General features: G+C 43.9%; 2 protein-coding genes across 5 annotated transcripts in view; one reads left to right on the top strand and one right to left on the bottom strand.

Moving 5' to 3' along the window:
- Positions 1-5556, top strand: part of tmco4 (transmembrane and coiled-coil domains 4) — a 92593-nt gene extending 87037 nt beyond the window's left edge. For all 4 annotated transcript variants that reach the window (XM_073031883.1, XM_073031886.1, XM_073031885.1 and 1 more), the window contains one exon: positions 4647-5556. In XM_073031883.1, coding sequence (XP_072887984.1) covers positions 4647-5042 — 396 coding nt within the window. In that variant the 3' untranslated portion in view covers positions 5043-5556. The remainder of the gene's footprint in view (positions 1-4646) is intronic.
- A 594-nt stretch (positions 5557-6150) lies between these two features.
- On the bottom strand, positions 6151-12242 carry htr6 (5-hydroxytryptamine (serotonin) receptor 6). Its single transcript, XM_073031887.1, has 3 exons — positions 11234-12242; positions 10260-10418; positions 6151-9260 (listed from the first exon to the last, which is right to left on the bottom strand). Exons 1-3 carry the CDS (start codon positions 11954-11956, stop codon positions 8829-8831), a joined length of 1314 nt encoding a protein of 437 aa, XP_072887988.1. The 5' UTR covers positions 11957-12242; the 3' UTR covers positions 6151-8828.
- Between the last annotated feature and the right edge of the window lie 11907 nt (positions 12243-24149).

The following is a 24149-nucleotide window of genomic DNA, read 5'->3' as shown; positions in this document are numbered from 1 at the left end:
CACTGCATTGATTGGCCTCATCTCACACAATAACGAGGTGGCCTACAGGGAAGAAGTCATCTCCCTGACACAGTGGTGTCAAGAAAACAACCTTTCCCTCAATGTTGCAAAAACAGAGGAGCTGGTTGTGGATTACAAGAGGAATGGAGACAGGCTAACCCCTATCGGCATCAATGGATCTGGGGTTGAGAGGGTAAACAACTTTTAAGTTCCTCGTCATCCACATCACAGGATGTCACGTGGTCTGTGTGGTGAAAAGGACACAAAAGCACTTTTTTCACCCCAGACGGTTGAGGAAGTTTGGTATGAGCTCCCAAATCCTAAGAACTTTCTACAGTGGCACAACTGAGAACATCCTGACTGGCTGCATCACTGTCTGGTATGGAAACTGTACCTCCCTTAATCACAGGACTCTGCAGAGAGTGGTGCGGGCAGCCCAGCGCATCTGTAGTTGTGAACTTCCCATGATTCAGGACATTTACAAGGACAGGTGTATAAAAAGGGCCCATAGGATCATTAGGGACCCAAGTCACCCCAACCTTAATCTATTCCAGCTGCTACGATCTGGGAAGTGGTACAGCAGCATAAAAGCCAGGACCAACAGGCTCCGGGACAGCTTCTTCCACCAGGCCATCAGACTGATGAACTTACGCTGATTTGAGTTTACTCTATATTACATTGACCGTTCTATTTATTATAACTTACAGCTGTACTATGATTGCACATTGCACATTTAGACGGAGACGTAACGTAAAGAGTTTAACTCCTCGTGTATGTAAGAAATAAAATCAATTCAATTCAATACCAACCTTTTAGTCTCTTTCAGCCTAGCATATGGAATCTACCTTCTTTTTTAATGTCCAGTGGGAAAATACTTCCAGGAACCCAAAGTTTGGGTCCAAAATGTATACAGTACAGTATTTGTGCAATTCGGCTCTGACTTCACTTTCATCAGCAGACATCAATTCACCATTTCACCACCACCACCTCCACTACTATCCTCCCTTCCCAAAAGTACCAGCAATAGAATGTCCCATGGATAATTCATTAGCTTAATCTCCCATCATATTGTTCATATTGGCCTCTTTCAGTTCTATGTTTCTTCTTCATGTTCTTGCCCATTCTTTCTTAGTGCCGTTTGGCGGGCTGGGGGTTTGGATTATCTGTTAGTTTTTGTGCGAGGGAGGGGTTGGGGGTGTTTATAGTTTGTGAGTTTTTGTTTCTTTTTCTTTTCATGTGGGAGGGGTTGATGTCTTTCGCTCACCTACTTCTATGGTTTTCTGTATTCTGTGTCTATCTGGAGAAGACAAATCTCAGAGATGCATTCTGTGTACATACTTTGATAATAAAATGTACCTTTGAACACATTCACAGGCAAAGGTTGTTCCAGTTTCCTGGATTTGTAACTTGGATAGAGATTAGTACATTTCTCAACAATTACCTCAGATCAGTCCAACTCATAACAGAATAGTTCAGCAGATTAGTTTTTCACAACTAATTTTTTTTTTAATGTTTATTTGAGATTTACAAGTCAGTGATGCATTGCTATTCTCAAGGTGGCAGATATTTATGAAAATGGTTCATTGATCCTCATTCCAGACACCTTCTGTGCCATAAAGATTGAAGGAGCATACATGTTTCTCTTCAGCATGGTGTTTCAATTAAGACACAATTTGATATTGGTTCTTGAAATACTATATGGAATATTCATATACAGTGAATTCCAATTAATTCGGCCATCAGTTAATCCAGCAACTCTTAAAGATCAAAAACTAATCGAGAAAATTGTCAGGACTCCCTTCATTTATTTGTGACACTGTGGCACTTAATTGGGACAGGAAACTCTTACTGAATCGTTTCTAACTAGCATCAGTTGAGTGCACTCGTGTGGCTGTTAGACACTACACCGTACTTGGAGCAAACAGTTTTTAAACAGCATTAGTTGTGTCTGTTTGTTTTCATAAAGTAGTAACTTTATGTAACTGATAGTTGGCAAAACAATGAGAACTGTTTTGCTCATGCAGTTTAAAGCATTCAGGTTTGTCGATGCCAGAAATGGCTGAGACTGGAAATGAAATTATTTCATTACTTCAACAAGTTAGGAACTATGAAGGATTTGAAGGTATTGAGAATCATCTTGATCGTTACAATGAGAACAAATTTGGAGGAAGCAGTCATCAATAACATTGCATGCAGACAATCCATTATCTGCACTAGGTGTCTGTGCTGGTTTTGTTCATTGAGTACACTGGATGAATTCCTTCATTGATAACTTTTAGGAACTAATAGACAGTTTTATAGTACTGCAGTACTATTTGCAGTTTTCTAATTTGTTCTATATTTCATTTAAATACATAACTTCTTACTCAGTTTGTCCTTTTATATCTTTAACTATTTCTATGAAACTTTGGCTAATTGAGGCAGCCACTTAATTGGGCCAAAATGTACTGATCCCAATGTGTCCCAATTAACGATTATCCACAGTACCATATTAAAAAGTTGTGTTTATTATTTATCTGTTCAATGGAATCACCCTGTTTTGCACAGAGCAAAGTGGAAAGTTTATAGATTCTCAGAGCTTTTCTAGAAATTCAGCAGCCAACTAGCTGAAGTTCATGTGTTGGTGGTTGTTCTGAATTTCCACGGTGTGTGTCTAGGCAAGTACTGCTGGAGTCAAGCAGCAGATACCAGTGAGTTCTCATTCAACACATTTGTTTGTTATTTTCTGTGCTGCTTTTAATTGCAGATTGGAAGAGGGGGCAATTTAATATTTTTCAGCAGTACTGATGAATAATTTATTGCTAACAGTTCGAATTAATAACGCAACCCTGAGCTTAAACAAAATACTGCTTGTTCAAGAAAATGACTTTACATTATACATGCTCAAATCCACCCCCTCTACTCTGATTTCTATTCAACTAATCTCAATATACACCTCTCTCCTAACTTGTCAGCCCTGGTCCCTTGCATCCCAGCTGATCAAACTCAATACTTACCTTTGTCCACAAATTTCTTTGCAGGTTTGAGCCAGTATACTTTTGGCAGTCTTTGTATCTATTTCGCATCCCTTCCCACAGCCTCTGGTTCTCAGTTTATGAACTCTGCAATTCTGCCCTGCTGCAGCTGACGCCACATTGATGGAACTATTCAGTTGCCTCTAATAACACTTAATAATTCACACCTTGAACCCCTGCTGGTCTGTTTCCCTCTGGCTCAAAAAGCCACTTCATTTTCACCAAATATTTTTATCACCTTCTCAGCACTACAGCAAGGACCATTTACTTCCCTTTATCGAGCAGCTTGGGATGTTTTCTATGTCCTTGGGGGCTGTACTAACAGGTACATTATTTTGATTAAGTTTCAGCAGAAATTTAAAGGAACTCATTCATATTATTGAAGCAAATACAGACTTTACCTTCAGCCGTCTTGAATGTTTAATCCAAGTCAGTGAACCAGACACGGGAATGTGTGCATAAGACACCATGACCATAATGAATAAATATGCCTTTACAGCACTGCTGGCACTAAGATCGTCATTTCGGTAACAGTTATTATACAAAAGTACTTATTTTCAAACAGACACAAAGGGGAAATAACTATGGCATGGTCCACTGGACTCGCTACATTAATTAGTTCTTATTTGTGAATGACCAGTGCAGACCAGGACAACACCGTTTGAAAGTCAGGCTGTTCTGTTGAAAGCAAGGTGGTGATAAGAATAATACGATACATTTCATGTCACTGGATGAAAGAGAGCAAGTATATCACTGCCAATTACTATGTACCAGCTCCATTGATTAAATGATGTCCTCTGAGGACAACGCTGTGTTCTGCTGTACGGCCTCTATAATTCAATCATCTGCTGATACCCAATATCCAGACTCATTTGTAATAGTTTACATCGTGTGAGCTGCCTGAACTCAACCCTGTATCCTGGAACTGGACCCAAGGTGATCATTGTTTTGGAAGAGAACAATTCCCAGGATGAGATTGTGCCATCAGATACACAGGAGCTTAAAAAATAATAAGATTAATAGCATTAATTTGCAAACTCTTTCAAGGTGCTTAATAATATCTTCAGCTGAGTAGTAAGTTGATTAAATTAGAACTGATGCTCCCTCCATGGAGATTCCCCTGGCCTGTAGCTCAATATGATTATTCTATGCATGAGCCAACAAAGAGCAGATGTTTGTATTTAAATAGTGCAATATTTCATATAATAGTCAAATGAAATGGAAATATGACCATCACAGAGCGGGATCATATAGAATCAATGTAAATTTTGGCTTCAATTGATGGATAAACATCGAGCATGTAAAACAAAGTCACTCATCAACATCAGGGCATTGCAACTGATTCACCTTCACTACCCCAGCCTATTCGAGGAAGGCAGAAAGGTCTTTGGGGATTGGGATCTTTTCCTGACATCCAAGTAGACCCAGTGCAGTAACAAAAATGTTACTCCAAGTTTGGCACACACAGAAAAAGCTTAACGTTACGTACTTTGTGAAGTTTTAAACTTCAACAGCACCTCTGCTCACAACCTGCAGTTGTACCGCTTCTGGGTTTAAACAATTGGTCCACATCCCTTTGCCCGCAATAGGCAAGGAACTACCTACTAATTTGCTGATGTTTTTGTTTCACAGGTGAATGGACACTTAGATTACATGAAGCAAATGGACACAATATTAAAGGCTGTAGGTGTGAAAACTAAGGACTGCCGCCTGAAGGACAAATGGAATATTAGCCCCAGTTCTGACCCGGATGAGAAGTGTGCAAGTAAAGGGGAGGAGCCTTTAGACAGCTCAGAAATCACGCCTGCTGCTGGAATGAATGGGGCACAAGTGGCCATTGCTGAGTCCTCCAATTCCTTGTTAGAAGGTAATCTTTTGGGGTCACCAAAGACAAACCACCATTCTACTGGTGCAGAAGATTCAATGCCAGTGATACAATCTACACTTTCTCCTGTCAAAGATAGAACTACCGATCATGAAGTATTATCTGGAGCTTCTGAACTTGCCAGAGAACAAGAAAAACTTTAATTATAAATTGCAGATCTGGTTGTCCTGGAACCTGAATTAAATTGTAGTATCAGAGACAGGCAGAACTGAAAATCCAGGGGAATGAAGGTGAATACCACACACTGTCTTTGTTCTAATGGAAGATTGGACCAGTTGGTGATTTGTGCACGTTCTCTACGAAAGCCTTATTAATTAACTAACGTAAATTAATTTTGGACTGGAATATTACTGATAACATTGCTGTATTAGAAGTGAGCTGCTAAGAAAACAGAGATCTTTTGCTGTGATTTCCTGCAGCCTCCAATTTGGTTCAGAGTCAATTTAACCCCCATTTTGTGGTGAGTCAGCTGGTTCTTATTTGTAGTCCACAAAAAGGGGAATTTAAGTCAAATTCATAATCACTCACCCACAGCTTCTGTTCTATATCCATTCCTCTGATATACAGAATTCTCTAATGAGAATTTATTGGATGTGGGGCTGGGTGGTAATCTCAACCTTGTCTATGATCTTAAATAATTAAAACATTCTTCTGACACCTTGTCTACATTACTTGGAGTAGGCACTTGAGTAAGGAATTAGCTGGAATCCATACACCATGTATGACTATTTTCAAAGAGGAGGTGTCTGGGTACAAAAGAACATTCCACTGTAAAAATTTCTGACATGAAAGGTGTGTGATAGCATTGAATCTGAGAAGATGGTATCAATGGGAGGAAATTCCAACCATCTCTTGTATCGGTGTGAAAAAGCATTGGAGGGGCAGTGATATCAGTAAAACAAGTAGCAGGCCAGATATATCAATAAGATCAGAAGACCATGTGTATATACTAATATCACTGAGGCAAACATAATGTCTCAGAGGGAAGAAGAGACAACCAAGTATTGGTAAGAAAGCAAACAGCAACTTTTCATATTAGGAAAGAGAACAGAACATTTCAAAACTTGTGAGAGAAGGTGGCAGATGCAATGTGTAGAAAGAAGATCAGTATTAGCAAAATTAATGAGCTGATTATAAATGGTGGTAAAATGAATGATGGCACTTGTGATTTTAAAGTGAGAGCAGGCCACCTTCATTGTGCATTGTAAGCCTGAAATTCCGTAGGATGGTTAATGTGCAGGTGTAGGTGTGTCCAAGCTCCATGTGTTCTATAAGGTCCCTCATGGAAGGCTCACCCAGAAGATAAAGATGCATAAGTTCCATAGTAATTGGTCACTTGGATTCAGAATTAGCTTGCTCGTAGAAGATAGAGGATAGTGGCCATGGGACTTAATCTTTCTGCTGCCCTGTGACTAGTGGTGTTCCACGAGGATTCATACTTGGACCTTTGGAGGCAGTTTGTGATACATATATAAATGACCTGGATGAAAATGTAGATGAATGGGTTAGTAAATTTGCATAAGATATGAAGATTGGTAGTTTTGCAAATAGCATAGAAGGCTGGAAAAGGATGCAGTGGGATATAAACTGGTGGCAGATATGGGAAGAGAAATGGCATATGGAGTTTAACTTAGCCAAATGTGAAAATTTGCACTTCAGGCAACCAATTGTAAAGTGTCAGTACACTGTTAAAGTCAAGATCCTTACCAGTGCTAATATGCTTAGGGATCTTGGGGTTCAGGTCCATAGCTTCCTGATAGTGGCTACACAGATTGATGTGGTGATAAAGGAGGCATGTGACCTGCTTTCCTTATTAGTCAAAGAATTGAGCTCAAGAGTTGTGAAGTTGTAACTGTATAAATCTCTAGTTAAGCCACGTAAGGAGTATTGCATTCAATTCTGGTTGTCCCATTATAGGAAGGACATTGATGCTTTGCAGAAGAAATTTACCAGATATTGTATAGATTAGAGGGTGTGTGCAACAAGAAGAGGCTGGACAATCTAGGGATACTTTCTCTGAAGGGTGGAGACCGAGGGAGATTTGATAGAGGTATATAAGATTATGAGCAGTGTGGATAGAGTAGACAGCCAGTGTCCTTTTCCCATGGTAGAAATGCCTAATGCCAAAGGGTGTGCGTTTAAGCTGAGAGAGAGTAAGTTCAAAGGTGTGTTGTCAAGTTTTTTTTTACACAGAGAGTGTAGTGCACTGTCGGGTGGTGATGGGGGCATTCAAGAGGTTCTTGGATAGGCACATGAATGTGCATGAAATGAAAGGATATAGACATTGTGTGGACAGAAAGGATTAGTGAGTTGGCATTTAATTACTAACTAGTTTGGCACAACATTTTGGACTGAAAGGCCTGCTCCCATGATGGTCTGTACTGTGTATAATTTTAAAAATTCTGATCTTTTACAATTCACATGATCTTTGAAGGGCCCTTTCTATGAATTCGTAAAGGAAGATCGTCAGTTATATGAAATCTTTTGCTCATTCATGGTTACACTGGTTTCATTGCATTTAACAGTGAGAAGGCATTCAAGAACAGATTCTCACTATGGTTTCCCTAATAATATTTATTTAAGCATGCATGATATTTGCAATGTGTCAATGGGAAGGAATGATGGATATTTTGAATTAGGCTGTTCACCATGAATGTGAGACATCTGCACAAACCTGAGGTCTATAGATGGATAATTTCTGACCTCTCATTTAATATTTTTAAGCAGATGATGTAGTGTTTCCTCATAAGTCCATTACTCCACCCTGTCATTTTGAAGAGTTTCTTATTAATGGACAAAAATAACACTGAAGTGATAAAGCGTAAAGGGGAATGCAAATTTTGAAAAATCAAGCAGTGAAATAATAAGAGTATCCTTTGTCGCATGAAGTGTCAAGTTGTGAATGTGAACAAGCCACCTGTGGGATTCAAAGAAATAAGTCTCTGGCTCTGAAAGCAAATGAGATGAGATCAAGATGATGAAGATGTTAGGGGTGGCTGCAGTTACTGTAATGATTAGTTTTATTATACAGTTTGCTTTTGTAATATCAGTGATTCATTGCTAAACCAGACCTTGAAACTACCTTTTGGTGGTGTTTCAAATTTTAATGCATTCATGTGACTTTTTGTTTGTAACATTTTCTCTCAGTAATGGGTAAAAATGGACAACAGAGGAAGTACAAAGGATGAGTATGATTTTTAACCCACTGGCTCCTTTTTGCCTCCGTGTGTGTGGCTCTCTTGCTACAAATGTAGCATGTCCTGGACATTATTAAGAGACCAGGTTGGAACAGGTGAATTTTGCTCTGTGTGCTGGTTTTACCTGTGCTAGCTTGCCAATGAGCCACCAGTGCTTCCAGAGCAAAAATAATTCATATTACAAAACTCCACAAATGACAGATGTGTTTACAATCACAGGGAATAAACAGAGAATTCACTCACATAAAAATGTCAGCATCGAAGTACTAATGATTGAGGTATTACACCCAGATTAGTCTGAAGAGTTAAATCCCAAAATAGTTTTGTTTAAAAAAAGTAATTGATTTGGCACCGGTGACGCCTGACCTGCTGAGTGTTTCCAGCAGCAATCCACCATCTTTCCTGACTTTTTTCCCGCATATTTCCAGTATTTTATGTTTATGCAGGTCCGCGTGTTGTCCTTCCTGCTGATTCCACCTCATGCCTGTGGATTTGCAAGATTTCCAAGCGATCGCAGACACTTGGAATGAGTTTTTCTAAGAGTAGGACCCAGATGAAGCCATCAGTTTGGGCACGGGATAAATCCAGGTCAGTTGAATGCTGTCCACAGAAGGGGACTGGCTCTCCGGCTCTCCTTTTCCCCCGCCCTCCATCTCTAGTCAATTGAGTACCTCCTCACTCTCATTCCTGAGAACGTCCTCATCTCTGGTTACTGTGTAGAAGCGCGTAACTCTAGTCCATTGGTGTGTTCAGCTGGTTTATGTGGAATTCTTGATCCGTCTGCTCTAGATCAAAGAGATGCAGCGAATCCACCCCCGTGGTGTCCTTGAACTCGCCCTCAGTTATCTTGTGTTGGCCGCCCGGGAGCGTGATCTGATAATTTGTCTGGTTAACGGATTCGACCGAGTCCGTTTCCGGTTGAAGAACCAACATGTTCCTTAGAGTCAGGCCCAACCGCGGGCCACTGTAGGAGTTTCTCATAGTGAAGGAGACGACGCTCGGCCGCCTCTCCCACCAGCGCCGGGAACACGGCAGGGACTTGGCAATGGCCCGCTTGAAGTCTCGCATGAAGAGAGGGTAGATGATGGGGTTCATGGTGCTATTGCAGTAACCAAGCCAGGTGAGCACATCAAAGAGCAAGGCTGGAATGCAGTCACAAACCGCCTGTGGGACAGACAGGACAGAGAACGGCAAAACAGAGTCAACACCCCGGGACACAGCGGCGAGCTCGGTGAAATCTCGATGTACATCAAAATCCCTAAAACCGGATTAATAGGGGTAAACTGATTGTTAAACTTTCCTGAAATCATCGATCGTGTAAGCAATGGCATCGACCGATGGTGGGGGGGGGGGGGGGGAGTGGTTGGTTAAAGTTAGATTAATTCTAAAGAGGAGCTCTGGAGCTCCAGCAATTTGACGAGTAACATGATCGGAGAATCTTAAAAGATTGTTCTTTGCAACAGAAAGTCCAAGAGCGTCCCCGTCAGAAATGACTACTTGGAATTGCTCACTATGGCCGAGCACTTAGTTCCACAGAGAACGTTTTAAGTTTTAAATGCCACCCACAATGAGCATGTATGGGAGAGAACGGTAGAAACAAGCCGAGACGGGGGTGGGGTATTAGCATTTCGAGCAAATGCATGGCAGAGGGTAACGACAGAAAGCATGATAGAAGGAACGCAGGTGCGTGCAGGGCCTGTCAGGTATTCGGGGAACAAAAGGCTTATTTATTCAATGTCTCGGAATAGCAACTCTCCCAAATTTAATTCTGGACTTAGTGGGGTGGATTACACCGCGGGCGAGTGTAATGTTTCCACAAGTATTTCCTGCCACCGTCGTCGCTTGCTGACTCAGTCGGGATTTTTGTTGAGCTATGAGTTTGGCTTTTTGATTCATGGCTAGGGTAAGGAAGTAGATGAATTATTTTAATGTAGGAACCCAGCCCATTCGTCAGTCACAGTACAGTGGTGAGCTGCAGAATGGTTAAAAGAGGCCACGCAGTAACTTTGAAATGCGAGTTCTACGGGCAACTGGAGACACAGTGCCGGAATCTGGAAAAACAAACTATCCCCCCCATAGATGCTCCTCGACCCGCTGAGTTCCTGAAGCAGATGGTTGCCGGAGCGGAGGGGTGTTCGTGCCCCAGTCCGGACGCATGCTCACCTGCGTGACATTTGCCACAAAGAACGGCAGCCAGGCTACAAAGAACATTCCCAGTAAAATTCCCAGAGTCAGGCTGGCTTTCAAAGCCCTCTTACTGTGTTTGGTGGTAAATTTTCTACCGTCGCTGTCTCCTGCTGATGCATTCCGAGCTCTAACGACCTGTAAGTGAGAACAGCGACAGTCAGCTCTGCCTGTTTTGAAGGTGGGCAGTTGCTCAAGGAAATCCGAGTGGTTAATAGAAAACAATTGCAAAATACAGTGACCAAAAAAAAACAAGTCTCCCTGCTGTAGCTCCCTATTCTTGGACGGAGGGAGAGCATGGGGTTCTTGGTCGTGACCATTACTTCGAATCGGTTAAGAATTTAGCAAATCTTCCCATTTAAAAAAAAAATCAAGTGGTGAATGTTTTTCTCAAGATTTCCCTGGGTTGAATTAAGCCTGATTATGGTTGCGACTGAGAGGAGGAACACTTTCTAGGATGCGGATCCTCATGGGCCAGAGTGCCCGGAAAAGCACCTCCCTGCTCCACGGTTGCCCGGGGTTCCGTTCTCCCGGTGGGCCGGAGCGGGCGGGAGCCCCTGGGTTCAGGTCGCTGTCTGTGGTGCTGAAAGTTAACGCCTCGCGCCGGTGGACAGCCCGCGGCCGCTGTCGGAGCTGATCTATATCAAGTTCAGTGCCCGACAGTACCCCTGCTCCCATGGCACTCGTTTTCCGAGTTCACAGCTGAATAAGTTCTATAACCCGCATCGTAACAGCGGATAAGGAAAAAATCAGACTTGAGCATTAACCGCATCCCGCTCAGACAGATTACTTATCAGGTTCGAGGGAGGAAACCCGGTCTGAACCTAGTGCAAACGATGCCCCTTGCCCTCAGTCTGTTCTGTTTACTGTTATCCCGGGGTTTACAGCAAGGGTATCTGTAACGGCAACAGAGCTCACGGTAGTAAACCAACTATTGTCAGCGGCTCCCTTACCTGCGCGGGGTCATCAGAAGTGGTGACCACGTTACTGGTCAGAGAGGCCACTTGCACAGCTTGTCTCCGGGCAGCCAGCAGGATCCGACAGTAGGTGAAGCAAATGGCTACTGAGGGCAGGAAGAAGGTGAGGCAGGAGACAATGAGAGCATAGGGTAGGCTAACCAGGAGTCTGCACTGAGCGCCGCGCACTTCCACCGCGCGACTGGAGTTGAAAGCCTGGTTCTCAAAGTCCATTTCATGCCACCCCATCTCAATGGGCAGGAACGAAGCCAGAGCGGCCAGAGTCCAGGTGGTGAAGATGAGGAAGAGGGCTCGGCTGGAAGTCATTCGGAGCTTGTAGTTCAGCGGAGACGTGATGAGGAGGTATCTGTCCAGGCTGATGACACACAAATTCAGGATGGATGCGCTGCAGCACATCACGTCAAAGGAAGACCACACTGAGCAAAAGTCACTGTCCAGCACCCACCTTCCGTACAGCTGGTTCAGCATAGCCGGGGGCATCACAACCAAGCCGACCATCAGATCGGACATGAAGAGGGAGACGAGGAAGTAATTAGAAGTGTTGCGCAGGGAGCGCTGCGTAAAGATCAGCAAGATCAAAAGGAAATTGCCGGCGACGGTCACTATGCTGATGAGGCAGAGGAAGGCTGCGATCCACGCGCTGCCCACTTGGGCCTCACGCTCGGTGGAGTTTCCCTCGGCGGTCGCTGCCCTTTCCATGTGGATGGCTGACGAGACTCCGCGGCAGCGGGGCAAAAGGCAGCCGTCCCGCTGCTTGGCCGGCGGACAGAGCCGGGCAGAGGGAGTGTGAGAGAGGGAAGACACATGCAACAGTTCCAACTACCGGCGATGTACACGTTCAGCGGGGCTGCACTCGGCGAATGATTTCCAATTACAACTGCGGCTCAGCGATGTGTGTAGAAAAGTGATGGTGATGCGCAGGACGAGCGCCGAGTGCCTGCGAGGAGCAATGCATAAAACTGAATTCATTTGTCATCCCTCGACAAATCTGGAGTAACTCGACCAAAGGTTCCATTCTGCGTCCCGGTGGTTTTATTTGCGAGAAGGGAGGGAGTCCGAGTGACAAGAGAATTATTAACGAGAACCGTCCAAAGTGAAAGCTCTCCTTTCGTAGGTGATTTCGCTAGTCACTTCCTGGAGGCTTCGGTGAGTTCAGGTGTCCAGTCTCGCTGAGTGTAGTCTTAACCGACACGAGAGTACTGCAAATGAGCGTTCTGACAAATGGGAACACGGAGTAAGTCAGCTTTTGTGTGATCCCTTTACTTCCAAAAGAGTTGGGATGCTCTTTCTCGATGTTGGGCAGTCGTGAGTCAGCGATTCGTTGCGATATCACGCTTTGTCAAGTCAGGTCACCAACCTAAGCTCAGCTATAGCATTGCGGAGAGGGGAAAAACGCAGCCCAACAGCACGAGGGTGTGATGGACTTTCTCCATTTTATAAAATGTTGTTCATATTTTAGGATCTGGGCACAGTTGGCAAGGCCAGCGACCATCACCATCTCTCAATGCCCATGAGCAGGCTGTTTCTGCTCCGTTAAGTAACGGAGCTTTCCCCCCAAGAGTCTGGTGAACTAAACTCATTTTTTACAACAGTCCAGTCATTTCGTGGTCATTGGTGAACTAGCTCCAGTGAGTGGGTCACATTGTCCACAGGCAAAACTGGACACTCCAGCCTCGGCCATCACTAGAGGCTCCCAGGTGGAGAGGGAAAACATCCCATGTACGTTCTCAAAGATTCCTTGGCAAATTGCGATATCCTTGTGAATGGCTGGCCCATGTCTGCTCAAAACAGAGGAGTAGCCAAAGGCATTGAGAATTTCAGCCCCTTCCAAGGAAAGAGGTCACATAAAAACTGCAGAAGGACAATTCACCATGCATTGCTGAGCACTTCCTACACACCCATGGCAAAGTCTGTGAACCTCATGCTGATTGTCTCCTATCCCAAGAGTCCGCTGAAGGAGTTCAGGGATGGGAAGGAAAGTTTGTATGAACTGTCCAATTGTATTTCATCCCCTTCTGTCAATATCACTTCCATGTTGGTTCATTTATTCTTCTCCTTCTTTTCCCTCCAGGTCTAAGTATTTTTAAAGAGTATAAATAATAAGCATCAGTACTGATTCTTGCCCAGATTTCCAGTACCCCTACTCTCCATTACACCTCACCCAGTGGATAATAATAACTATCAGCCTCCTGCTACCCACTAGCTCAAGGTGAATCCCAAAATTCCCTCTTGCCCTTATCTTCAAACATATGTAAGACAAATCTGCCCAGCAGCATGCCACAAACACACTGGAAAATTACGGATCACTCCCCACTCTTCTCTTCCATTCTGGGCTGTCCCTGCTTGCCTTAATAGCAGTGTGCCAGATGCCATGCTACCAGAGATATTTATTTAAGACTGGATGTTATTTAGTTCTTCTTTTCCTAGAGAGTAACAAGTCTATGTAATGTGTTGCTCACTGGTATGATGGTAGTGGCTGATGATGGACTGAGCTGAATAACCTTGCAACTGGGAGAAAGATAGAATGATATTGAATTTGATCATTACAGTAAGTCAGAGAAGGATTCTTAACTCAACCTGATTATTTATTTTTGGTGGGGATTACATACCTTGAAGTAGCCACATTGAGAAACAAGAACAGAGACACATCTGAGGAACAGGTATGAGGGTGGCTGAGATTAGGTGAGTCCAGAGGAACCATAATGGCCTGATTATTATGTATGGATCATGCTTGATTACCTAACTGGTCTTGTCCTTCCCATTAATACTGTAGGTTCATGATTATTATCAATGATTTGACTCAGGGAAACAAATGTCAAATTTCCTACCCTGCTGAGGTCATTGAAGAAAGGAATGTAAAGAGGCTTCAAGGGGGCATAAAAATGCTGAATGAATGGATCTGAATGTAGAAAGTGGAATATAATGTGAAATTACCATTTTGATACACAAAACAGACGTACAGCATATCTTTGATGGTATGTTGGCTTTAATTACAAGAGCACATGAGTACAGGAGAGAAGATGAGTTACTGCAATTACATAGGGCATCAGTGAAATTGCACTAGAACACAGTTTGCAGTTTTGGCCTCCTTACCCTTAAAGTATGCTTACCATTGAAGGAGTTCATGAGTCTGATTCCCGGGGTGTCAGCTGGCCATATGAAGAGTAATTGAGTAGGATTGACTTGCGTACTCTAGAGTTTAGAAGTATAAGAACAGATCTCATTTCAACTTACAAAATTCTTACAGGACTTCACGGGCTGACACAGGGAAGATGTTTTCCCTCTCTTGACTGAGGAGTCTAGAACCTGGGACTGCAATCTCAGATTAAAGAACAGACCTATCAGGAATGAATGAAATTCCTTTTTGCAAAGGCTGTTGAATCTGCCCCAGAAGGCTACAGAGTCACTGAGTTTGTTCAAAACAGACAATGATTGATTAATGAATCTGGAGATATGGCAGTATTGTATGATAGTGGCATTGAGACAGAAAGCCAGCTGTCATCTTGATAAACGGCAGAGGAAGTTTGAAGGATGAATGGCCCACACCTACCGCTATTTCTTGCGTTCTTATGCATTTTTTCTCAACAAATCTGTTGACTGTCCCTTCTCAAAATCCCTCTACTCTTGTAAACTTTAGTTCTCAACCCTTTCAGCAGTTTTTCTGAAAATCCTTAATTGTATTGCTCCAATTATATTCTATCTATGCGTTATCTGTGAGCAACCCATCTTACTTTCCTCTAATTTCCTGCTGATGACATGACTAACCATAACATCCATCATCAATTCTGTTACCTAGTGGAGCGGAACCACACTTGCCTGAGTCTATTTTTACCTTTCCGAAGAATACTCTGAGATGTATCCAGTTCCCTCACCTGCGTCAATACTAATGTAGTCCATCATGGAGCTATCCTTGATCCTTTATCTGCAAGCTCCCTTTGCACGGTATCATCTGAAGAGGTATAATCAGTTCCATATATGTGCTGATAACACACAATTGTGCTTCCCCCACATTTCTTTTGATCCTCCATTCTCTCTGTGTTGGCAGATTGCTTGTCTGACATGCAATCTTAAATTAGATCCATTTTTGCACTGACAGAAACCATTAAACCCACACCTCAAGCTGTTCCCAAAGCACTAATTCCATTCCCCATCCTTGGCCACTCTCTGAACAAAACTGTTTGTAATTTTGCATCACAGGTTACATTCCTGGAACTGCCCTAGGCTGCTGACTCCATATTCCACTTAATACGAAGACTGTTAAATTCCACCATCTTAATATCACCCATCACTAGGCTTTGGAAGACCAGCAGAAATGCTGATCACTGAGCATAAGGGTGACAGATGCTGCTTGTTGGGATGAGGGCAGGAGGCTCTGTTTCAGCTCAGTCTGACAGACTGTGAAGGGTGGGAGGACTGCCAGGAGAGTATTAATGTTGTCTGGTTAATGGTAACCAGATGAGCCAAGGCAAGATGGAGAGGATCATTGTTACAGAAATAGAGGTAGGTGATCTCAGAAGGTCAAAGACAGTCAGTGGTGCAGTCAGTGTATTTTTGATAGAAAAATAATATTTGAAATTCTGATTCATTGTAAGTGCCACAATGGATTACAAAGCTAATTGGACAGTAAAGGCTTTGGTTATATGGAGAAGAGTGTCCAACATATCAATAAAGATTATACATTCCTTTCCTTTTGAATAATAAAAAAATACAGGGTGAAGCTCTCTGGCCCCATACTCAGTGGTCCAGCAAATCCAGTGGTCCACCATGTTTTGAATCTGTACTGCAGGACTTTATTATTAACTAACTCTAACTACAAATTTATTAAATTAGCTGTACTAATCTTCAGCTAATTAACCTACCAGTACAACTTTTTTAAATCTCAGCCAACAGTATTCCGGACTTAGCGACAGTTCTCAGAACCCTTATATGACCCTAGGAAGGTGTATACTTCAATAACAGTTCTCCTGTTCAGAGGAATTAGCAGACCAGCGGCAAGTTTCATGATCCACATTGTCAGATCCCAGGGTTGCTAGAGTGGAGTTTCAACCTATAACTTCATCCCTACAGAACATCTTAAAGAATTTTTCGGACAATTCAAAGTCAAGCCTTGACTATACTTTTGAGTCAATATGTCCAGACACAGAACCAACAGGCAGTAATATGATTATCATGTGACTTCTTTTTACTTGTAATGAATACTTCAGTATTCACCAGGGATAAGGAGCTTGGCCGTTGTGGGGATGTCTTACAGCAGACTGAAATGCTTGACCTTATAGACATCTAAAAAGAGGATGTGCTGGAGCTTTTGAAAGGCATTAAGTTAGATACGTCACTGGGACTGGATAAGACATACCCCAGACTACTGTGGGAAGTGAGGAAGGAGATTGCTGAGCCTCTGGCAATGATCTTTGCATCATCAATAGGGACAGGAGAGGTATCAGAGAATTGGAGGGTTGCAAATGTTGTTCCCTTGTTCATGAAAGGGAGTAAGAGATAACCCAGGAAATTATAGACCAGTGAGTCTTACTTCAGTGGTGGGCAAGTAGTTAGAGAAGATCCTGAGAGGCAGGATTTATTTGAAGAGACATAATCTGATGAGAGATAGTCAGCATGGCTTTGTCAAGGGCAGGCCATGCCTTACGAGCCTGGTTAAATTCTTTGAGGATGTAACAAAACACATTGATGATGGTAGAGCAGTGGATATAGTGTATATGGATTTCAGTAAGGCATTTGATAAGGTTACCCAAGCAAGGCTCATTCAGAAAGTAAGGAGGTGTGGGATCCAAGGAGACCTTGCTTTGTGGATCCAGAACTGGCTTGCCCACAGAAGGCAAAGGGTGGTTGTAGACGGGTCATATTCTGTATGGAGGATGGTGACCAGTGGTGTGCCTTGGATCAGTTCTGGGACCCCTCCTCTTTGTGATATTTATAAATGACCTGGATGAAGAAGTAGAAGGGTGGGTTAGAAAGTTTGCTGATGACACAAAGGTTGGGGGAATTGTGGATAGTTTGGAGGGTTGTCAGAGGCTACAGCAGGACATCAATAGAATGCAGAACTGGTCTGAGAAGTGGCGGATGGAGTTCAACCCAGATAAGGGTGAAGTGTTTCATTTTGGTAGGTCAAATTTGAAGACAGTATATAGTTTTAATGGTAAAACTCTTGGCAGTATGGAGGATCAGAGAGATCTTGGGGTCCATGTCCATAGGATACTCAAAGCTGCTGCGCAGTTTGACAGCGTTGTTAAGAAGGCACATGGTGTGTTGGTAGTCATCAACCATGGGACTGAGTTCAAGAGATGTGAGGTAATGTTACAGCTATTTAAGACCTTGGTCAGACCCCACTTGGAGTACTGTGTTCAGTTCACTACAGGAAGGATGTGGATACTATAGAGAGAGTGCAGAGGAAATTTACAAGGATGTTGCCTGGATTGAAGAGTGTGCCTTATGAGAATAGGTTGAGTGAACTTGGCCTTTTCTCCTTGAAGCAACGTACCATGACATACTTCTTCATCCAGGTCATTTATAAATATCACAAAGAGGAGGGGTCCCAGAACAGATCCCTGCAGAATGCCACTGGTCACCAACCTTCATGCAGAATACGAACCATCCACAACCACCCTTTGCCTTCTGTGGACAATGACCATGGAAATAGGTACAAGAGGGATGTCAGAGGTAAGTTTTTCACACAGAGTGCTGGGTGTGTGGAAAGCACTGCTAGCGAAGGTGGTAGAGGCAGATACAACAGAGTCTTTTAAGAGGCTCTTAGAAAGGTACAAGGAGGTTAGAAAAATAGAGGGCTATGCGGTAGGGAAATTCTAGGCAGTTTCTAGAGTAGGTTACATGGTCAGCACAACATTGTGGGCCGAAGGGCCAGTAATGTGCTGTAGATTTCTATGTTCTACCTAATACTGTTAGTTGCTGGGGGGAAAAAAAGTTGTTCAGGACATAGAAAGTTCTTTCCTCCTCTTTGAACCATGCCATGGAATTTTATGTCCATCTCACAGCAGAGATTGGAGGTCTGTTTAATTCTAATCCTAACCTTAATTTTAAACAGAGGCCCTGTTTCATATTAAGGATTGTGGTGATTAAGCAGAGACCCTGTCTCTAGCAGTGTTACACTGTCAGCTCTTCAGTATATGTTTTGCTCGTATCTTTGGGTTCTTGAAACCATAACCTTTGATTCGCCAGCCAGCGTGCCTCTGCTGAGTTGGCAGTCAGAGTAACCAAACCTTGGATTTCTGAATAACTTACTCCATTCGCTGGAGATCAAGGATTCAAAGAAAAGTTCAAACAAATGTCCTAATTAAAATTGAAACCTCTCTCTTTCTCACACACACACTCCCTCATCTGTTCAGTCTGTCTGTCTCTCTCTCTCTTTCTCTGAACACATGTTTAAGACCCATTGACAACTGAGACAAGGGCACACGTTCCAGATTTCCAGGCTCTTGTATCCCAAATGGAATTAATTTGGGAAAAGAAAGAAATATAAAGTTGCAGAATGAGAGTTGCCAGGGTATTGCAGGAGGGTTGCCAGAATTCACAGGCCGCGGTTTGGATAGTTTAGTGCTCCTGGTGAGAGTACAGACTGCAGTTAACTGAAGCGGTGAGAAAATATGAGCTCAGCGTGGGTATTGCTCCATAGAAACATCAATCTTATAATGAAATAACAGCCAGATAGCCCACGGCTTAGACATCAAAGGTCCCATTAATTTCTCTGTTACCTATTCTCCCCACCTTCCCAGCAGTTTTACCACACACCTACAGTAGAGACCGTTTACAGCGGCTCTCCAGATTCGCTGTTGCCAGCCTGAGGTTAGACTGTCTGCTCCGGAGGTATGTCCGCATGCCCTCTCTTCCCTTCTTTGCCTTCACGGTGAGTTCCATCACTTCCATGGTTCGCTGAGACCTCCGTTCTGACGTTCCACCTCTGTTCCATCCTCTACACAATGTGGCCCAGGATCAGTCGTTACCTCCCCATCACTAACCCAACTAAACCTCCAGTTATAAAACCTCAGCCAGCACTGCACAAAAATCAGAATCAGTTTAATTATCGCTGACTTAGCAACATCCATCTAGGAAGAGGAGCAGATGATTTTCACTGGTTGTGAGGACACTTTAGCGCACTAGTCACCACGTGGCATCAACAGTCCCAAGGACTGTGGTCAAATTCTTAGGCCAGAAGTATATAAGGTGTCTCATTGCTTCCCTGCGAGGTCTGGAAGCTCTTTTGAACAGCTGCCTTTTCTGGCCAGAATTCCCTAGCAGTTAAAACTATGTTTTCTTACCACATCGGAGATCACTCGGCCCATTGTGTCAATGCCAGCTCACAGAGCAATCCCAGCCCCTTCTCCACTAATGGCAGGGGAGCATAGTGGTGAGTGCAAAGGTTTACAGTACCAGCAACCCTGGTTCGATTCCCGCTGCTGCCTGCAAGAAGTTTGTATGTTTTCCCCGTGACCACACAGGTAATAAATGTATCCAATTTAGCACAGCAATCTAAATCAGGAAACCAGCTGTCATGTCACAGGGTACTGCAGGGCACCCACAGCACACGTCAACACACTCTTCCCCTCCTCCATCAGATCTGTACTCAGTTCTGGTCGCCTCAGTACAGGAAGGATGTGGAAGCCATAGAAAGGGTGCAGAGGAGATTTACAAGGATGTTGCCTGGATTGGGGAGCGTGCCTTATGAGAATAGGTTGAGTGAACTCGGCCTTTTCTCCTTGGAGCGACGGAGGATGAGAGGTGTATAACATGATGAGAGGCAATCGTGTGGATAGTCAAAGGCTTTTTCCCAGGGCTGAAATGGTTGCCACAAGAGGACACAGGTTTAAGGTGCTGGGGAGTAGATACAGAGGAGATGTCAGGGGTAAGTTTTTTACTCAGAGAGTGGTGAGTGCATGGAATGGGCTGCCGGCAATGGTGGTGGAGGTGGATACGATAGGGTCTTTTAAGTGACTTTGGATAGGTACATGGAGCTTAGAAAAATAGAGGGCTATGGGTAAGCCTAGTAATTTCTAAGATAGGGACATGATCGGCGCAACTTTGTGGGCCGAAGGGCCTGTATTGCGCTGTAGCTTTTCTATGTTCTATGTCTTAACCTTTCCCTGTAACCTTTACTCCCCACTTTCCCAAGAGCTCTAACGCGGGGATGAGTTACAGTGGCCAATTAGCCTATCAACTTGCACGTGTTGGCAAGGAAACTGGATCTCCTGGAAGAAGCCCACCCAGTCACATGTAGAATGTGCAAATGTCACACGCACAGTGTCAGAGGTCAAGATCGATCCCAGGCCACGGGAGCGGTGAGGCAACAGCTCAACAGCTCCTTCACTCTGAGAAATGGCAAAGGATGTGATTATATCGGAGAGAGTGCAGAGGAGGCTCACCGAGATGGTGCAGGACCGGGTAGGCTGATCTTGTTTTGCCTGGAGCAAAGGAAGCTGATCTGACATAAGATTATGTGAGGCATAGAGAGAGCTGATAGTCAAAATAGTTTCCCATTTTCAAAACCAAGGTGAGAGGAAGAAGTTTTAAAGGGGACCTGAGGGGTGAGATTTTACACAGAGTGTGATGAATATTTTTATTTTATTTTATTGAGATAAAGCGCGGAATAGGCCTTTCCGGCCCTTTGAGCTGTGCCGCCCAGCAGTCCCCCAATTTAACCCGCGCCTAATCACAAAACAATTTACAGTGACCAATTAACCTACCAACTGGCACATCTTTGGACTGTGGGAGGAAACCGGAGGAAACCCACACGGTCACAGGGAACATGTACAAACTTCTTACAGGCAGCGACGGGAATTAAACCCGGGTCGCCTGTACTGTAAAGCACTGTGCTAAGCACTACACTACCGTGACATCCCAATCTGGATCCACCACCAATGAAGGCAATGAGATACAACTACGACATTTAGGAGGCATTAGACAGAGACTTAAATAGAATGATACAGGCCTAATGCAGGCAAGCGGGATTAGTGCAAGTGGGCAAAAAAGGTTGGTACAGATGTGATGGGCCATATCTATGACCGTATGTTATTGGAGCCCAATCTGCATATTTTATAATATGCAAATATATAATTGCAGTGGGCCTGGTCAGGCAGAGTAGAACAGGGGAATTCAAACACACTATTTTATAACCTTGTTGAACTAAAAATCAACCCCCACACTTCTGGGATTGTCCTTAAAGATCCACAAAGGGAGATGAGGTATAATCCATCAAAATTTAATCTAACTGTTGATAAATGGAAAGACGTAAGTACAGAATGTGAGCAGAAGAACACAATGGTATAAACGAGAAGAGAACAGAGTGCCGCCTCCCTCCAGGTCTCCCTCAACCCTTGCCCCCTACTCTTTACGTTTGCTTTTCATTGCCTCATTTTAAAGCGAGTTATTCCCGCTGGCGCAAGTGTTAACAGTAATGGTCACTCACTGATGCCTGGCCCAGATACCCAGGAGCCTGTGCAGTCACCGTCAGCAGGCTGCCTACTGTAAGGCCACCGGCGTACATAGACTCCACTGACGGAAACCACCAGTGTTCAGGAGGAGACCTGCTGGCATAATGTGTTAGACCCCAAGGGAATTCCTGCCTGTTCTCCCGAAACCACCCCCAGCCCAGACTGGATACTTCCCTGTATTATTGCAGAATGAAGACCAAAGCTGGGAGCACCTACACATCAAACCCATGGTTTGAACCCCTACATAATAAAAATACTCTTTCAATACACACGGCTTCATCTGCGCAAAAGCTGTGATGGTATGAATGTAGTAATCTGTGTCTTCAGCCGCGCTCCCTCTACCTGCTGTGTTAGGTTTCTACCTGTTTCCAAGTGCCTCACTCTTTCCTTCTTCATCTTCCTAGCTATTCATCTGCATGAGGTTTTCCTCTCTTTCTCTTTCTTTCTGTCTCTCTCTGTCTGCACGTGTATGTACCTCAGTGTCTCTGTCTCTATGTGTGTGCCTACAGTACTGTGCAAAAGTCTTAGGCACGTATAAATAGTTAGGGTGCCTAAAGCCTTTGCACAGTGTTGTACTTGTCAATGTGGAGCGGAGAGCATGTTTGTAAATCTGGCGGGAGCAAAGGACGTTGGCGATGGCAACAGCGGAGAGCTGTGGGAGGGGTGTGGGGTAGGTGCCCGAGAAGTGCCGGGGCGGGGGGGGGGGCGGCATGGGAGTAGACCCGCCCAGCCCTGAGTCACCAGTCAAGGTCATGGATAAACTCTTCTCGGACTTCCACCTGGGTACAGGTATCGATTTTAACCGACGTTTCGATGACAAACTGTGCCATCTTCATCAGGGATGATGAAGGCACATCTAGTCCAGTGGTATATATACTCGGGTTGTCCATACCTCCTGATTGGATAGTCCTCAACCAATCAGGTTCCTGCTGCTCCACCTTGTTTACAATTTAGTTCTTACTTAGAGCAAGCCCTTCGTCTTTGTTAAATTTCTTATTCCCTAGTCTTATTTCAATGACTTCCTTTACCAGGCGGTCCCAAAAGCCATTGGCGTGGCAACCGTCAAAGTCAATCCTAAGGCCGTTGCGAGTGCAATGTTCTGTTACCGCCAATTTCTCTGGGTAACCCAGACAGATACAGCTCCTGTGATTCTTGACGCGGGTTTCCATCGTGCCAATACACACTGCTCCGCATTCACGGGATCCTGAAAACACCAGCCAACCTGACTCCCAGTTCATCTCTGACCCGCGTTTGGGCTTCCTCGTTAGTCTGTGGATGGCATTAGTCCAGTATTTCTTCAGGAACCTGGCGATCCTTCCGTGGAAATATAGGGAAGACAGGCGGTAACGATGGATTCCTCCTCAATGTCAGGTTTCCTGGTTTTTCCATCGGCCCTTTAAAAGGCCCAGTTGATTTTCTTCACCTTGTGGCCATTCTGTAGCAACATCAGTTCTGTGCTAATGGCTTCTGGGACTGCCTGGTGGAGGAAGTTTTTGAAATAAGACTAGAGAATAAGAATTTTTATAAAGATGAAGTTCTCACTCTAAGTAGGAACTGGAAGTCGATTGTAAACAAGGTGGGGCAGCGGAAACCTGATTGGTTGAGGACTAACCAATCAGGAGGGATGGACAACGGGGCTATTTATACCACCGGACTAGACTTGCCTAAGCATCATCCCTGATAAAGATGGCAGAGTTTGTCGTCGAAACATCAGCTAAAATCATTACAGATACGCCCGGAAAGCATAAGATACTTTTTTCACCAGGCAAGGTCATTTGATTCCAAACAAATGGTTTATTGATCCTTACGGAATGTCTCTCTGGTGCTTCCTGCTTCCTCCCCTCTCCCTTCCCCTTTTCCCAAACATAATTCGCCTCTCCCTGCCCCCTTCCCACTCTCAGAGACCCATATCAGAATCAGGTTTATCATCACTCACATGTTATGCAATTTGTTTTTTTTTTGTGTGGCAACAGTACAGTGCAATGCATAAAATCATTACAATACTGAGTATGACCATCATGCCTACGTATGTTCATTCACCGTAATTGTCTCGATTTACTCTTTGTGTGCATTGAATGTGTGTTACATAATGCCCTCTTTCTATGTCCCAGTGAGGCACTGTCTGCCTTTGTGTGTATGTGTGTGTGCTAAGGTGGGAGAAAAAGAGAGAGAGAATCTCTAGTGTTGGGGTCTCAGTCATGTTAGTTGCTCTAATGTTTGATGTCAGAATGTGTGGGCTGCCCCCCAATCACATCCTTGGATGTGTTGTTTGTTAAAGCAAACGACGTATTTCACTGGATGTTACAATGTACATGTGATACATAAATCTGAATCTGATCTGATCCTTCATCTCTATAGCTCTCACGCTGTTTCTTTCTCCCTGCATTTTATCTCCCTTCTCCTCTACGTCCAGATGACCAGAATATAAAATGCGAGAA

The sequence above is a fragment of the Hemitrygon akajei genome, chromosome 29 (assembly GCF_048418815.1).
Source record: "Hemitrygon akajei chromosome 29, sHemAka1.3, whole genome shotgun sequence".
Classification (NCBI taxonomy): Eukaryota; Metazoa; Chordata; class Chondrichthyes; order Myliobatiformes; family Dasyatidae; genus Hemitrygon; species Hemitrygon akajei.
This window is presented reverse-complemented; position numbering and strand designations above follow the sequence as displayed.